Source organism: Leptonotus elevatus, chromosome 14, assembly GCF_054856555.1.
Source record: "Leptonotus elevatus isolate MCC_2025b chromosome 14, RoL_Lele_1.0, whole genome shotgun sequence".
Taxonomy (NCBI): domain Eukaryota; kingdom Metazoa; phylum Chordata; class Actinopteri; order Syngnathiformes; family Syngnathidae; genus Leptonotus; species Leptonotus elevatus.
Window position 1 is genome coordinate 209,136 of NC_141252.1, and position 17,025 is coordinate 226,160.

The window sequence follows — 17,025 nt, forward strand, 5'->3', positions numbered from 1 at the left end:
ATATCCGTTGCGTGCAACGTGATGGTTTCATCAAATCTTTATTTGCAACTGTTTACATGACTCCTCCTGTAGGCGAGATGGGTTCTAATTAGAATAATATAATAATTAACAAACAGATAAGATACATTCGACAAAATGAGAGCCAAATTATTTTAGACCTTTATTGTATACTTGTATAGTAACCGCATTAGACTGTGTAATTGAGTAATGTTTGTATTAAATACTGCCCAAAATGGAACAGACACTCAGCTAATACTATTCAAATTAAAATAATCAAGGAATGACATAAAAAACAGAACAGTAAGTCCTGCTTTGTTTCCGATCTCAGACTTAGGCAAAGCACACACACAGATGCCGTCCTTCGAGGCAAAAAACAAACAAATATGCTGTGCTTTTGTTTTTGGGAAATAGTGCTTTTATCTTGATTTGCACGCATGCGAAGGATACACAAGGACATGTATACAGTATATATTGGTATTTGAAAACAATAAATAATCATGTTTATTCATTTTTATTTTTGCCATAATCAACCTTCCCTAGGAGTGGGTTTTGAGGCCACCCAGTTTACACTTTAACCACTTGGCCATCCTACTGACTGTTGTTCACCATGTGACCCATGTAAATAATAGTGAATATTTATGAACAGGACCAAAATATCACAGTCAAGAGAAGTACCTTTTAAGAAAATGGTAAGAGTAGCTTATTGTTCTTTTAATAATTTATGATCATTATTATGTGGACACATGCACACACACTGCATGTCTTTACATTAAGGATAGAAAAATGTTCTGTCAATGTCTTCTGAGGGCTACACTAAATTCATAAAAAAATATGTGCTTATTTTTTATATTATGAGTTTAGTTCCTTGGAGGGTTTCTTATAGTGGGCCAACACTTGCGGGGGGGGGGGCCCCATGGGCACTCCCCCTTGCTGTGGGGCATGCATCCACACGCATAAATACGGGCGTGAATGAGCTCAGTACAGTTTCAGCTTGAACACTTTGGCGAGAGGCACTTTGGCACTTGAGTAGATCAGATAAGAGTCTCCGCCAGCACTGAAGAACTCCCAGTCGCTGCAACCGATGGTCGGGAGCCAGTGGACGGGAACGAAGCCCTCGTAGCCTTGCCACCTTGACGCAGGGGGATGAAAGAAGCCCCATTAATGCAGTTTTTAAACAATAACATAAAACAAAATGGATGTAAATATAATTTAAAAATAAAATAATGATAGAAATACATACAAAATAAAGAATACAATAAAAAAAAGATTAAACAAAATACATAAATAAAACTTTTTTTTTTTTATGTGAAAAGTATACATAAAAATGCAAATTATTAATATTAGTGCTAAGCAATAACATTAGCCCATGTTGAAGAATGGTCACCAAAAAATCCCGTGATATAGTGAAAAATATGTATATTTGAAAAATCCGCGCTACAATAAGACTGTCAGTGAAATGGCAAAGGATGACTGTTGTATACTCCTCCTTTTTCTTGTTTCCTCAGTCTCGGCTCGGGAAAAAAAAAGTACCTGTAGAGAACACTGTTGAGAGAGTACGACTCGCCATTGAAGGAGTTGGCCACGACCAGGAAATATTCCTCCCCGAGAGTGAAGAACTCCCAGTCCACCGCGCTGCCGGAAGAAAGCAAAAGTTCTTAAAATGCTTATATTATGATCATTTGTAAACTTTTATTTATTTATTTTTAATCAAACACTTGCTCTGAGTTCTTATTGGTTTGGGGCTGTCGTGTGGGAAGTAATGAAGAGTACAAATACTTTGCTAATGTAGGGTGGGTGGGGGTTAATGCCCACCTTGCTTTTGCCCACAACTGGGTATTAGACTAGCAAACAAGCAGAGCGATGGGACCTCGGCCAGCTGAGAGGATTCAGAAGCGACAATTAATAAAACAGGTATGTTTAACACCTCTTTTTTTTATGAGTATTTCACTGTATGTTCCAACGAATTAAACTTCAAATTAAGAACTTTTAGTTGGTGTTATAATAACACTCCATTACAAATAAGCCATGCTACCAAAGTAGCAGCTGTGGCTAACGTTGGGTTGTTTACAGTGCTAATGCTTACTTAGTATTGATAGGGCTGCTAGTTTGTTGAAGACGTATATGCATTCTCTGTGACTACCTATTACAACTATGCACTTTCATAACTGTATGTTATTGCGAATGTTTGAGAATAACGCTTGGCTATGGTTAGAGACCCGAGGCAGGAGGCGACGACTAGTGAAGTGAGGCTACATTCAAATCAGTTTGAACGCAGAAACTTGAATTTTGAATTGCTACTGCCCCATGTGGCCGAAAAATGAAACTGCAGTTTGCCTTCACATACATACACGTACGTACACAACGTGCACATATAGTCACATGGCCGCAGACAGTGGGCGGAAAATTCGAACTGTCTAAAAACTATTGGCCAGAGGCAGGAGTTCCCATTATGAACAACTAAGGTGTTAATCTACTAATTAAAAAATGTTTCAGTCATAAATGCTCAAATAAAAAGGCCATTGTAAAGATATTTTTGGTCAAATTGTTACAAAGTGCAGCTTTAAGTAGATTTTTTAAGGTATCGAATTTATTTTTATTTTTTTTGGGTGACTTTTTACTTTTGCTCCTTACATTTGATCACAAAATCAATACTTTCTACATAATTTGCCAAAATAGGCTGATTACTTGACAACCTCCACAGATGACGGCACAACAATAATAATAATAATAATAATAATAATAATAAATCACCTGATTAAAGGGAGGTAAAATTTAGACCGATTTTTTTTTTTTTTTTTACTTTTGCACTCAAGTACATTTCAGAGTCTCACTTTTTTCTTCTTTTTTTTTTTAACTAAAGCAGTTGAATCAGTACTTCAACTTTTACCACTTTTGATGATACCTGTATGTGACAATGTCCTGGAAGCGGACAAACACCTGCCCGGTCATGTCCAACTCGTAAACAGTAGAGTTGATAGCGTATTGACCGGGCCCGTTGCCGTGGAGCTGGTGTCCGTTGGCGACCACCAGGAAGACCCGTGCGCCGATCTGGAACATCTCCCAGTCAGTGGCGCAAAATGTCTGCGTTAAGATAAAAGAAAGTTCAAAGACATGTATGGACAAATGTGTAATTAAGGCTGGAAATGAGCTGACTCATTCGGATCCTGGATGTCACGCGGCTGGAGAAGGAAAAATAAAATAAAATAAAAGCAAAGTGGCCCGCTAAATGAGGGACTATTATTTTGAAACACGTTGAGACAACTTGTAAATTAGGCTTTTAATGAGAGTTGTGTCGGCTTACACGCGAGTGAAATTAACACCTATGTCAAAAAAAAAAAATCCCTGAAAATATTTCTAACTGAATTCTGTGCAGTTGCTACAAAGTATGTGTACATACACTGTGTGTCTGTTCCTGGTCAAATTTGACCCTATAGTCTACTAAAAATGGATTTTCCATCAACAAGTGTGCGCTGTAATTGAGAAAAAAATGTTGATAAGCCTGAAACTGTGACAATGTACCTGCCATAAATGTTTGTATTTTTTTATGGGACAATAGTAACAGTGTTCAAGTGGGAGCTTGAACCAGTCCTGAGAACTGTGTGTTCCCACCACTTTTGTACAGGTACCCGCAGAAACATGCACCTGCTGGCCTTTAACGGGTTATGAGGCAATCTTGAGACAGTGAAAGGGTAAAACAACATAACAATGATTATACATCAACATAAGAAACAGAAGTCATCGAGAGGTCAGAGGGTGTTTTGACACGGGCGCAACATCTGCACCTGCAAAAACAACCTGCAACAATACATTTCCTTTGAAATATTGATTAAGGATCATCCATTTGTCAACACCAGGCAGACAATGAATACATTGTGAAAAGATCTGTAGTTTATAATTTGACATTGGCAATTCAGTCCGCCGGTTACGACGTACGCAACCTACGACGTTTCGACTTTACCACGCCCCGTCGCGCCTTCTTTTTCATTAATTTCCCACATTAGTCACGCCATTTTAATCCTATTTAAAGTTGTGTTGCTCTAGCAACGGGCGTCCATCGAGCAGCAATGAAAGTCCGTGCGGAAACACGAAATATTGGTTCCGGCATCTTCCGGGTGGCGCAAGTATGTTTTTAAAAACGACTGAACAAAGTATTTTGATACAAATATCGACTTTCACGGTCAAATCCAACTTTCGGCGAAATTCGGGTTACATCGCCTGCGTGGGAACGGAACTCATCCGTAACTTAAGGACTCCCTGTATAGGGATATTCTTGGCCCGGGTCAACCTATGTGTGCAAAAAGTGGAAGGGATTAGATTGGCTGAAGAGAGAACCCCCAGAAACAAACAAGAACTGAAAGAGGCTGCAGTAAAGGCCTGGAAAAGCATTTCAAATGAAGAATGCAACAAGTTGGTGAAGTCAATGGGTCGCAGGTTTGACGCAGTTATTTAAAGTAAGGGTTATGCCATCAAATATTACATGCTATTCACTTTAAATTCATGTAATAATGTCTGTTCCAATACTTTTGCTCACTTGAATAGTGGGTGGCTTCAAACGAAAGGTTCTCTGTTCGGAGTTGTTTAATAACACGTCTAGAAAAAAAAAAAAAAAGAATGAATGAATGAAATCCAAATGTCTTTGCCGTTCCAATACTTTTTGGACGGGACAGTATGTTTGACTGGGTTGTCTAACTGTTGAGTAACAGCTAGCATGCTAGGACGTTTTAGCATTTTGGGCACCATCATTTGAGCAACAAAAAGAGTGAATTAATTAGCCAGTCACTCAATGATCACAAATGAAGAAGAAGTACGCGTGACATGGTGAAAAGGTCTATCGCGCCATCTTAAACAGTCATGGAAGTGTACGAGTGCATGTCAGAGTGTTCTGGGTGAATTCAGGTGATTAATTAAACTGCCCCCGGGGTTTGCTTTCTGGCTAGTCCTCACATCATCCAGCTGTGGAATTCCACTAAATCATACTCTCCTCCTTATGGGCTTATCAACGTGTCAACACGTTTCACCGCGAGTGCGGTTACAGTGCAAATATGACACTCGCCGCCGGCTACAGACCGCGCGCTCTATTTTTGGCAGCGAGGACACGCCTGATGCTTTTCTCTCCGTCCTTGTCATTAGCTCGTTTTCATCTCGCCGTGTTTGTGTTTGTTTTCCTGCATCCGAGTGCAATGACGGGTCCGTTTTACTGCCTTTCAGCCCCGCCATCGCATTTCAGCAGTAGAAATTACAGTACGAGTTTGGGCCATAGGTCTGTGGGTGATATAGCCTAGAAATCAAATCTCAGATTTGTAAAAATTGTAATCAAGATAAAAAAAAAATAAAAAAAATAAAGTCTTGCCTTGGAAAATGACCCTTTTGCCCAAAAAATTTATGTAAACTCAATCCATAATAAATTAAGATATCAAATGTTCAACATGTTCCTGTGGCGTTTTTCAGCTCTTTCAGTGTCGCGCTGTCACTTTCACAGATTAATTACATAACAATGTGTTTACCTTAATGGTTTGGAAGACTCGAAAGTTCCCGTCGACCCAAACGTAGATCACAGAGTCCACCGACGTGGTTACTCCATCGAACGCATTCGCCACCACCAGAAAATGGTACGGTCCCACTTTGAAGAACTCCCAGTCGTAAGCCCCTGACGTTCTCAGCCTCTGGTGGACCTCAAAGGACTTAGTTGGCCTGTTCCATTTGTACACAACGCTGTCTATGGTGTGATTGTTATTACCTAAAGGAGAGAGAGTGACACACCATAATGATAATTTGGTTTCAAAGTTTTGGTCTTGACTTGATCACAAGTTCTTAAAGGCTTGGCTTGGTCTCAACCCCTTTTGAGTCCTGGTCTTGACTTGGTCTAAACCCTGTTAGGTCTTGGTCTCAAATCTGTCTCAACACACCTCAAAGTCTTGCTCTTGACTTGGTCTCAACCTCTTAAAATGTTGGTCTGGGCTTGGTCTCATGCCGTCGAGTCTTAGTCTTGAATCTGCAACAGCACCTCAAAGTCTTCGTATTGATTTGGTCTCAAGTTCTCAACCCCTTAAAGAAATGGTTTTGACTCAGTTTCAACTACTCAGTCTTGGTCCTGACTCGGTTTCAATTTTGCGGTTTAACTTTTCTACCTACAGAAGAGACAGTGATATACCATAATAAGTTAGTTTCAACGCCTCAAAGTTTTGGTCACTCAAAGACTTGGTCTCGACTCAGTCTCAACCCTTCAAACTTGATCTTGTCTCTGTCCCAATCCCTACAAGACTTGGTCTTGATTTGGTCTCATCCACTCAAAGACTGCTTGGTCTTGGTCTAAACCCCTTACAGTTTTGGTCAACTCTTAGTCTTAGGGTTTTGGTGTTGACTAAACTTTTCAAGTGTGTCTCCCAACTCGAACACAAGTACTTGACGTCTTGGTCTCGACTTGGTCTCAACCGCTCAGGCCTTCGCCTTGACTTGGTCTCAATTGCTTAACGTCTTGGTCATGACTTGGTCTCATCCACTCAAAGTCTTGCTCCATCAACTGCTCAAATTCTTGATCTTGACGTGGTCTCAACTTGTGACAATCTTAGTTTTGGTCTGAACAGGCCAAAGTTTTAGTCTTGGACTTAACTGAAGTCTCAACCTTCTTGTTCTAACTTTGAGCTGAGGCCCTGAGAGTCGTTTTCTGGTCTTGGTCTGAAAATTACATCAGGTTTGACGATACAGATTCCATATGTTTTGTTGTTGTTGTTGTTGCCTTACCTATCCTGTGATTGGCGACTACGAGATATGTGTGTCGATGAATTTTGAAGGCCTCCCAGTCGCGTGCACAGTGCGTTTCCAAGGTCTGAAACTTCACAAACTGTTTGCTTCTTCGGCTCCACTTGTAAATGACAGAGACGTCAACTTCCTTTCCCACGTTGGTGTCTGTATTGGAGTTGGACACCACCAGAAATGTCTAGAACAAAATATCAGGACGTTTCAGTTAGTATACTGCAGAATACTCCCAGATCTTGTAGGGAGAGCATACAGGCATGCACACGGCTTCTTGATCTACCTGCAATCTAATTTGTCCCCTGTTATTGCAGTCATACCTTCTTGCCCATGTTGAAATGCCTCAATGCCAGAGCTCCGTAGGTGCTGATATTCTGGCACAGCTGGAAGCCATTATGTTGGCTCCACTGATACACTGCAGAGCCAGAAGTTGTGGAGCGGTGAGCCATGGCAGCCATCAGACCCACGCCCTGTACCTGGAAGATCTGCAGATGACATCAAACAATTCACTGTCTTTGTCTTCACTTTGTTTTAATCCCGCCCGAGATAGTGAGTAGGGAATGAGAGATTCCAAACACAGCTTTGGTCTTTACTACTTAGTCTTGCCAAAACCTTGGTCTCGAGTACTCTATGTTTTAATGTTTACTTGGTCTCAAAGTTTTAAACTTGATGTAGTTTCAACCTTTCTTGGTCTTAGTCTTGACTTGTTCTAAACGCCTCAAATTCTTGGTCTTGGTCTCAGCCCCTTAAAGTTTTGGTTCTGACCCAGCCTCAACTCTTAGTCTTCAGGGTCTTGGTCTTGACTTTGGCCTCAACCTCTCAATGTCTTGGGTCTTGACTTGGTCTCAACTTTTCAAAGTCTTTGCCAAAGCCCTGGTCTGAACTACTCTAGGTTTGAGTAGTTGCTTGGCCTTAAACCCTCAAAGCCTTGGTCTCAACCTGGAAAAGATTTAAACTTGACTTAATTTCAACCTGTCTTAGTCTTAGCCTCGACTTGTTCTAAACCCCTCAAAGTCTTGAATCGTGACTTGGTCTCAACTTTTCAAAGTCTTCGTCTTTACTTGGACACACAAACCCTTGAAGTCTTGGTCTTGACATTGTCTCAACCCCTTAAAAGTCTTTAATTGGTCTTAAACCTTAAAATCTTGAATTGGTTTTAAACCTTCAAAGTCTTCATTTTAATTTCAATCTGCCCTCATGATTTGGTCTTTTTCTTGACTTTGGTCTCAACCATTGAAAATCTTAGGGTGGACTTTGTCTTAACTTGATCTTCACTTGCAGAAGTGTTGGTCTTGACCCTCTTGTCCCTTCAAAGTATTGGTGTTCACTCTGGTCTCAACCGCTCCAATTGTTAATCTTGATTTAGTCTCAAATCTTAGTCTGTCTTGGTCTTGACTTTGGTCTTAACGCTTCAGTGTCTTAGTCTTTACTTTTGTCAAAGTCTTGAATTGGCCTTAACCATTTCAAAGGTGTCTTAATTCTGTCTCAACCCCTCAAAGTCTTTATCTTGACTCATACTCAGTTCCTTAGTGCCTTTGCCAAGACCTCATCTGTACTCCACACAATCTTGCCGTGACTTAATCTCAGCCCAGTTCTTGGTCTTGACTTGTTCTTAAGTCTTAAAGCGCTTTATTTGGTCTTGACTTCCTAAAGTTTTGGTCTTGACTTCGGCTCAAATGATGTCGATTTGACTACAACGTGAAATGACAGGAATGACATGTTGCGCTTGAGAAGTAATTTTACCTCTATGTCGTGTGTCTCTGATCTGGTGCTGAGAACCTGTTTTTCCTCAACATAGTCCAGTCGTTTCCGATCTGAGCATTAAAAAGTTGGTTAATTTCCTAAACTGAGACATCGTTGTGAAGATGATGTCGGCGTCTCACCCTCCAGCACGGTGATCCACGAGGCACCGTCGCAAAGGTACAGAGCTTTCCTGAGTGGATTGAACCACATCTGGCCTCGGAGCGGCTCCGAGCACATCGGCTGTAAACCCGCTGACACCCTCGTCTCAGTTTCTGGTGGTTCGCAAAGATTTCAAATAGACTGTGTAGACTTTATGGCATGTCCTGTATTGTACTACAAAAAAAATGCAACAACTGTACCTACCGTAAGGGACCAGGTGACTCGCAGCATTCTTCCCAGTGGCGGCAACATCTGACAACAGCAAGGGTGGAACTGACAGAGCTGCAAGTTGAGGGTGGGTAGACGGGCATATCTGACGGGTGGCGTCTGAACCCGGCACCAGAACCAACTGCCGCAACAGGCCCTATACAAAAAAATCAGTGGATCAGAGGGAAACACTAGTCTGTAGATAGGTTGATGGAGAACTAATAACGTAAGCATCAAGAGGGCAAGCGTGGGTCTTACCGTAAACAATCCTTTCCACCTGCCCCGACTGCCAATGTGAAATCTGGACCCATGAAAGCTGAGGTCCGACGGGAAAGGCTGGGAGGGAAGGCTGTTGGAAAAACATCAACGAGTCTCATGGCTTTCTGTACAATAACTACAGTATATTATCTGTGCGTCGACCAATATTCCCGCCTTGGGCGACTTTGCACTCAGAGCTATCTATCAAATGATGTCAGCCTGCTGTGATTGCATGGCTTCAGGCTGTGAGCATATTTGCAGTGCTGCTGATGTATTGCGCTGAATGATCTAGTGTATCATCCCTGCGGGGGGGGGGGGGGGGGGGGGGCGCATTCTAGGGGACAGGACGGAAACTCAGATGGTGGGGTGGTTGATATTAGCAATTCAGACCACTTTATTGGTCCCGGTGTGGGCAATTCTTCTGCTGCACGGGGCAGTTTGAAATAAACGCACAATTTTTTTGCGGCAAAACATTTCAATCGCCAAATTGAGTTTGAGTTGTTCACTCCAATAGAATCCAGGAGGTTATAATTATACCACTAAGTAAAAGCTGGTAAAACATTACCGTGTCTTTTTGTCTGGGTCTTGTGAAAAAAAGCTTACATTTCCCGCGGCGGGCCACAATCCACCGTCAGCCTGGCGTGCCGACCGCCGACGGACAGGACCAAGGTGTGCCAGCGGTCGTCGTCGAGGCGGGCGTCCCGGAACGCCCGCTGCTCCGTGACGCCCCGCTGTCCTCTGAAGAGCACGTGCAGACGCTTCCCGGAGAGCCTCAGTCCCAGGAGCAGACGGCGGTGTTCTGCGTTGTTCCTCGCTCTTCTCCGACTGATGCCTATTTGCAGATTGTTCCCCTCTTCCCTCTCTTCTTCATCCTCCTCCTCCTCCTCCAGAGCTCCCGGCTCTGCTCTTTTAGCCTCCATCATGGAAAAGATGTACTCACTTTTCTGCAAGGTGAAAAGCAAAAAATAATAATACTTTTTATTTTAATATTTACAAACAAATTTTAGGGAGAAGAATATTTAATCATAATTTCTGCTGATGATTCGTAATGATACGACCCACTTGGCCATCACTGGCTGTAGGTGATCAGGGTACATTTGGTGCGAAATTGGTCAAAATTTGGTGTGCTCAGTAATCGACTTTTGACTGTTGTGATGGTACATTGTGTAATTTATTTATTATTGTAATCCCTACATACGAGCAAAAAAAGGTGGTCAAAAGAATATGTGCAATATGAATTCACATGAATAATGTTTGGTGTTCCACAGGGTTGAATTCTAGGGCCTCTGCTGTTTTCATTGTATCTGCTGCCCCAGGGTTGGAAAACAATGGTGGTTGTTTTAAAATGTTCGAGTGATGGGATTCGGCGTCAGAGAACAAGATTCGAAGAAAAAAACACTCTCCCTGTTCATCAGTAAATCCTATACCAAGATCTTGAATTTAAACCTAAAAAAAATCACGTTTTATTTTCAATGAGGAAGGGTTTGGTGAACGCGTCTTGAACTGCCGCCGTCTTCTAAAGAAGAGGCAAGCGCATTGCTCACCTTGTGTGCGATGCGAGCCACTTTTAGCGTGACCACGACGGAGAAGTCTTTTGGGGAATGGTCACAGTTGGAGAACATGCTGACAGCAGCAAGAGGCCCAGAGAAATGGACGCCGCGCACCCCTCCGGATGACCTCACATGCACCCCTGCCATGAGTCCGGAGACGTCCTTCTCGAGGACGGCAGATAGAAGATCCACAGGAGCCAAATCTGGGGGCCGTTGAATAACATTAGTGATGATACAGTCGTATGTGGAACGGATTATTTCTAACTCAAACATGAGCGCTCATCCTAGTTATAATTTTAGGAAAATTCACCTCATGAAGCCAGTTTCACTTAGCAACATGGAATTTGGTAAACGTGTCTGTCATGAGTGAACCTACAAAAAAATTCTGAAGAGAAACATGAAGTCTGCCTTTTTGGTATGTTGAGGCCAATAAAACACTATTTTAGGTATTTAGCCCTCAAAGTCAGTTTCACTTAGCAATGTGAAATTTGGTAGACATGTTTATCATGAGTAGACCAACCAAAAAAAGTCTCAAGAACCCTTATCTGAAAAGACACCAGAAGTCTGCCTTTTTGGTATGGTAAAGCTACTAAAACACTATTTGGGGACTTTACCATACTCATTTGTGGAGCCCTCAAAGTCAGTTTCACTTCGTAAGATGAAATTTAGTACAGTAGACATTAGGGGTGTGCCAAAAAATAGATTCTCATAATAATCGCGATTCACATTTAGTACGATTCAGAATCTATTTTAAATGTCCCAAAATCGATTTATTTAAATTATTTGTTTGTGTGTGCCTTTATTGGAAGCGCTGTTTATGTTGTACCCGATTTGGCCATTTAGGGGCAGTGTGATTCCATGCGGTCTAATACGCTGTTAAGTTATAGCCACATTAGAGAGTAGAAGGAAAAAGTCACGATCAAGTTATTGCAATAAAAGTTGTTTTTTTGCAGCGTAGAGCCGTTCTTTTGAGTGATAAAAGAGCACTAATTAGCATTAGCGAGTCAGACTGGAGCAGATCATTACGATTTCTTGAACATCTATAAATTGAAGCAAAAATCATTGTCAATCAAATCATTTTGAATCAAAAATCGTTCCTAATCAAAAATCGATTCTGAATCGAATCATACACCCAAAAATCGGAATCGAATCGAATTGTGAGACATTCAAAGATTCCCACGCCTAGTAGACATGTCTATGATGAGTTGACATTGACAGGAAAAAAAGTATTTTAATTCAACTTTCAATTTCGTTTCACTTTAAATCATTGCATTACACTAACAGTCGACTCGACTTTGGAGATTCCGCTGGAACTGCACTTCTATTTTTTTTACAACAAAACGGCATATTTGATTTGAGGGCATAACAACAGCGGTTAGCACCCACATCCAAGAGTGCAGCCTGCCCCTGAGCGGGATCTCCTGCCATTAACTTTTATTTATTTATTTATTTTTTAATCGTCGTAGCATGCCAGAATTCCTACTGCGTGAGGTGTCTTTTAGTGTTTTCCTAAAACGGGTGAGACATCCGGGAACATGTGGAATCCCAAACTCGTTCCACGTTTGTACATGTTTAGAGGCGGGAAGGGAAGAAAATTAAAAGCACAAAATTGGCATCCTAAGCTTGGCAAACCATTTGCTCCCTTGCAGAGTGGATTCGTTATCCAGAGGAATTTCTGGCTGGAGGGGGTTTCCCGGGAATTCATATAATCGTTATTAACAGTGACTTCAAGTGAGGGGGGGCTTTACCTGGACATTGTCCCCCGAGGTCAGCCGTCGTGGCGGCGGCCCTGATGCTGAGCAGAAGGAGCTGGGAGAGTAGCAGCGATGACGTCATCACCGCAAGCCTCTTCAGTTCACTCGGTCTCCCCGACAAAGCGTCTCCGTGCGGGATGCTCCCTTGGCAAAAGCATCTTTCACATCATCCGAAAAGTCCAAATTCTTGAGAGGGAAAAGATAAAAGTGCAAAGTTGGGGGAATAACAAAGCAGGATATTCTAGATGATCTGCGAGAATGTGTGTGTCTGACGAGGAATCCACAGAAGTGTGTGGAGGAGCGGTGCACCTGCACAGCCCCCTTTTAAGAGGCCCCTGCCATGCAAATGAGCCTGTCACTCGTCCTACCGCTTTTATTTTATTTTTACCGCCTTGTTCAGACACAAACACGCATCCACGTTTATCAGGCTTTCAATGGACTGTTATTCTTGCAGAGGACTTGGCTTTCTGCTTGTTTACTTGTTTACACTTCAGAGGCGTTTTTATCATATTGTTACTTTAAATGTGGTTATACCTCCGCAACAAGTACGCTGTTTGTTGAAAAATATATATTTTGTGCATAAAATGTACTGTATCCTTAAGTTAAAAAAAGTATTGCATATGAAAATGATGTACTGTACAGAATAAAAAAGAAAACGTTCAAACAAGCTACATGCATAGCTACTAGATTCATTCACTCTGATTGAGTAGAGTTAATGTGTCAAATGTTGTAATGTACATTTTATTAATAAATCGATTATGTTGCAGAGCAGACTACGAGAGCATATCACTAGTAAATACATCCTGTATTCACATTAGTGCAGTCTATGAATAATGTGTAGTAGTCGTAAAGTTGGCCAGTTCTTGAGAAAATCTTTCAATTCATGCATTAGTTGTTTTTGCTTACTTTATAAACATTTTAAATTAACAATTTAAATATAGATTTTTTTTTTAGGTCAACACTATAAAAAGCAGGGGGAAAAATGTAGACAATATAATTTCCCTCACATGTAAAGTATGATTAATGGGCAAATCTGACACATCCAATATGGCAGACGGATCACAGCAACGGGCTAACATCATAAGTGTATATATATGGAGGTTTTTTTTTCAAGTTTCTTTGGCTGCCTTGGCTTGGGCGCCACCTTCTGGACCAGGAAAGCAAATACCACTCCACTCCAATTGACTTCCAACTTTGAATGCATCTTTATTCCAAATGTATTTATGACACAATAAACTGTTCAAAATATGTTCTGATTTTGAAATAACCCCAACATGATCCATTTTCATTATAAAGTCAAGGGAACACAGTGTATTTTAAACTAGATAGAAAGGGTGAATGTGAAAAAACAACAAAAAAACTTTAGCTAATTTGTTTGAATTTAAATGTATGCAATGTTTCCACAATTCTCAAGGACATTTACAGGAAAGTTCTCACCAATTGTCCACCCTTTTGCTAGGCTACTTTTCAAAAATGGTCACTTTTTCAGTTTGTCGTCGCTCCCATCCCTTGCAAATGTTTGCTCGCCTTTCATCAGCGTCTCCCGAGCCATGGGCTCAATGATGGCCCCCATTTGGGCGAGCACCTTGGGTTTGGTGAGCTTTTTGACGGTGCGTTCGGTGTTCCAGGCGCGTCCCACGGGACAGCGCAAGGTGCTCTCGAACTGAGCGGGACTGGTGAAAGGAAACGGCTGCATGTTCACCTGGTGAAGGCCGAGCGAGCTGTTCCGCTTCTCAGATAAGATGACGCCGGCCAGTTTCTTATCTTTCCTGGGCGCAGGTGGGGGCATTTTAACTCGGAACCTCCTGCGCTTCTTGAGGGAGGGCTTGAGGCCCGCCCCGCCCCACTCCCCCCAACCAGGAAGTGTCATGTCCACGACAGTGGGCTTCTCGGAGTTCTCTTGGTTCTTCTTCTCCTTCATGAAGTCCGAGATGACGTCGTCTCCGGCGAAGGCTTCTTTAATGAGGTCGGCCTGATCGGGCGGTTCGTCCGAGTCCTCCGCGGCCACGGCAGTCGGGGCGAGCGGAACGAGAATGCGAGTTACATCTTTGGTGAGAACATCTTTCAGCTGGATTCCTCCTTTTTGTTTTTTGGGTTGGGTTCCTCCTTTTTGTTTTTTCGGTGCTTGGTCCGAGGACAGTTGCGGCTCAGCGGGAGCTTTATTGCCTTGAGTTGATTCCTCTTGATTGAGGAGCGCCATGAACTCAAAAGTCTGCATTTGGTCTGTCTGGCCTTCCACCAGCTGCACGGAAGTATCTTCAGATTCCTCAAAGATGGCCGCTTTTTCACGGGCCTCCGAGGTTTGTGCGTCCTCTTTTTCAAGCGTAAGAGAATCGGGAGCCTGGCGCATTTTCCGACGGTTATCAAACTCCCGCAGCAGGGATTCTTCTTCAGTTTCCTCAACTTCACTTTCCTCCTCCTCCTCTTCTTCTTTTTCTGCATTTACAGCAGTTGCGGTCGACTCGGCGGTCACGTCAACAAGGTCGTGCGTGTCTTTCCCTTGCTCGGTGGGATCTTCTGAGAGCTTTCCTTTCATCCACGGATTTGAACCTGCAACCGGCGGTGCTTCGTTTACAAAATCAGGCAAATTCTCCGGGGTTTCGTCTTCCTCGTCCTCGTCATCCAAAGCGATGGCGAGTTTCTGCGTCAAGTCTTTGTTGACCTCCAGCTGCTGCTGCATTGCTTTGCGAGCGCTTTCATCATATTTTGCCATGATCGCCTTGGACCTGGCCCACTTGCCGCTGTTCTGGTGTTTTAGTGACATCCTTTCTTGCATCCTGGCCAACTCAATTTTCTTCATTTCCTCCAAAGCACCCGCCGGGTCATCTTTCACCATCTCGTCAAACTGTTTGACAAATTCTTTGCGCTTTGCTTTGTTGAGCACTCGGTGGTATTTCTTGCTCTTAATCTTGCGCTCTCTCCGGGCTTTGGCCTCATAGTAGGTCTGCAGAGCACGAGCTTTCTGGAGTTCGGCGCGACGTATTTTCATGTCCAACAAGCTCATCGCCTTCATGGATGCCGCCTCGCCAGGGGTTAAAATTGGGTCATTGGTCGGCTGCTTGTTGGCAGAGAGGAGAGAAAATATTTCCTGTTCAAGGGGAGTTTGTGCCTTCCAGCCCGTGACAATCTTCTCCATGGGTTTAGGGCCAGATGGCTCCCGATTTAAAGGGAAAATAAGTTGTTCGGCCCTTTGGTTCTGCCGAATGAGAGTTTGCCACTGGCTAACATCTGTTGCTACTTTCTGAAAGGCCACAACTCTCTGGATCCTATCACTTTCCTGCCGGCTAAGAGGGCATTCAATGGTTTTCGTAGCGTGCTGCAGGTGTTTTAGCTGCTTATTGCTCTTGGTCGAGACAGTCGGGATTTTGTACATGGACTTCATTAGATCCGTCAAGTTGATTTTGTCGCCCTCACCCTCCGCATTGACCGTAAATTCGGACCGTTGGACGGCTGGCTCCGATCGCTCCGCGACCTTTTTCTTGCGCTTCGCTCCCCCGAGAGAGCTGATAGCCTCCACCAGCTTTTGACGTTTTCGTTCATCATCGCTGTCTTGCTCCGAGTCACTAGCGACCGTCTCCTCAGCATTAGTCAAGCCATCTTTGACGAAATCGTGGCTTACGTCTGGGCTGTCGCCTGTAACGCTCGGGTTCTTCTGGCGAGCCTTCATATTCCGCTTTTTCGTCGAAACTTTTGCCATGCTGCAGTTAACAACACTATAGCCCTGGTGACTCAAAACACACGTGCGACAAATGCCTTCTGCTACCAGTACTTACTACTTCCGCCTCCTCGTCTTCTTCTTCGTCGCCCTCGTCTTCTTCGGCTGTTAGAAACTACTCCCTAGTCCCTCGCCATTGTGTTGTATATTGAGTTTTTGTTGTTGTTGCTGTTAGTTCGTCATTTTGTACAAACTATTGAAATCTTAGAATAAGGTAACGTTATTATAATCTATTTGTTCAATAACTATTACGGAAGTTCCACCAGGACGAGTTCCGGTTAATTATGCAAACATAGACAACGATAGATAGCATACAAGTAGGCGGTATCGTAGTAGTTACGAAACGCTCACTAGAAGGGGCAAAAGGCCTTTGCCAAAGTCGTATTACAAGAAACCCGTAAGCCAACTACACAGGCATATTGTTCTACGTACAGCTGCGCACAACGTCTTAAAATTACTACAAGGTAACTGGGAATTACATTTTTACGTGTAAAATAGGTTTAGGCCTTATTTTACCCAGAAAATATTCAGTGTTGGTAGCACACCTTGTCATTGACAAAAAGGTAAACCTCTGGAGTATATGTCGAGAAATTAGCAATTTACGACTTAATTTCAATCTCATTGCGTGGGAATGTTGTCCTTTCCAACATGGCCGCCAAGTAGGCACGTCAGTTAGCTACAGCTGTAGACACCGTAGCCATTGAGTTGAATAACCACTAGAGGGCAGACCTTGCTTGTATTCATTTTATGTACGTTTATTTCACTAATAAATTTATTATAACTCAATTAATTATTTACCAATTTAAATATGGCTCGAGTTGTTACAGACATTTAGTTGTGACAAGACAACTCGGGTTGGCAAAATCATAAAATTTAGCCTAAGACT

At 42.7% G+C, this 17,025-nt stretch overlaps 2 protein-coding genes across 2 annotated transcripts; both read right to left on the reverse strand.

Moving 5' to 3' along the window:
- Positions 1 to 123: 123 nt before the first annotated feature.
- On the reverse strand, positions 124 to 16,383 carry tspeara (thrombospondin-type laminin G domain and EAR repeats a). The gene is made up of 14 exons (XM_086095535.1): positions 16,198 to 16,383; positions 12,419 to 12,610; positions 10,665 to 10,873; positions 9,724 to 10,064; positions 9,121 to 9,211; positions 8,860 to 9,019; positions 8,637 to 8,768; positions 8,497 to 8,567; positions 7,074 to 7,238; positions 6,742 to 6,937; positions 5,505 to 5,737; positions 2,903 to 3,081; positions 1,531 to 1,632; positions 124 to 1,129 (listed from the first exon to the last, which is right to left on the reverse strand). Exons 2-14 carry the CDS (start codon positions 12,504 to 12,506, stop codon positions 976 to 978), a joined length of 2,121 nt encoding a protein of 706 aa, XP_085951661.1. The 5' UTR covers positions 12,507 to 12,610; positions 16,198 to 16,383; the 3' UTR covers positions 124 to 975.
- LOC147162382 (U3 small nucleolar RNA-associated protein 14 homolog A) lies at positions 13,606 to 16,204 on the reverse strand. Its single transcript, XM_086095533.1, has one exon. The coding sequence runs from the start codon at positions 16,119 to 16,121 to the stop codon at positions 13,902 to 13,904; it is 2,220 nt and encodes a 739-aa protein (XP_085951659.1). The 5' UTR covers positions 16,122 to 16,204; the 3' UTR covers positions 13,606 to 13,901.
- Positions 16,384 to 17,025: the final 642 nt, after the last annotated feature.

Bases quoted from the DNA above. Each gene is read 5' to 3' on its own strand.
- tspeara (XM_086095535.1), bottom strand. From the start codon at position 12,506: ATGACGTCATCGCTGCTACTCTCCCAGCTCCTTCTGCTCAGCATCAGG. The intron at 9,020-9,120 runs GTAAGACCCACG...TTTTTTGTATAG, and splicing joins GGTGGAAAGGATTGTTTACG to GGCCTGTTGCGGCAGTTGGT. The intron at 3,082-5,504 runs GTAAACACATTG...ATCTTAACGCAG, and splicing joins GAGTCTTCCAAACCATTAAG to ACATTTTGCGCCACTGACTG.
- LOC147162382 (XM_086095533.1), bottom strand. From the start codon at position 16,121: ATGGCAAAAGTTTCGACGAAAAAGCGGAATATGAAGGCTCGCCAGAAG.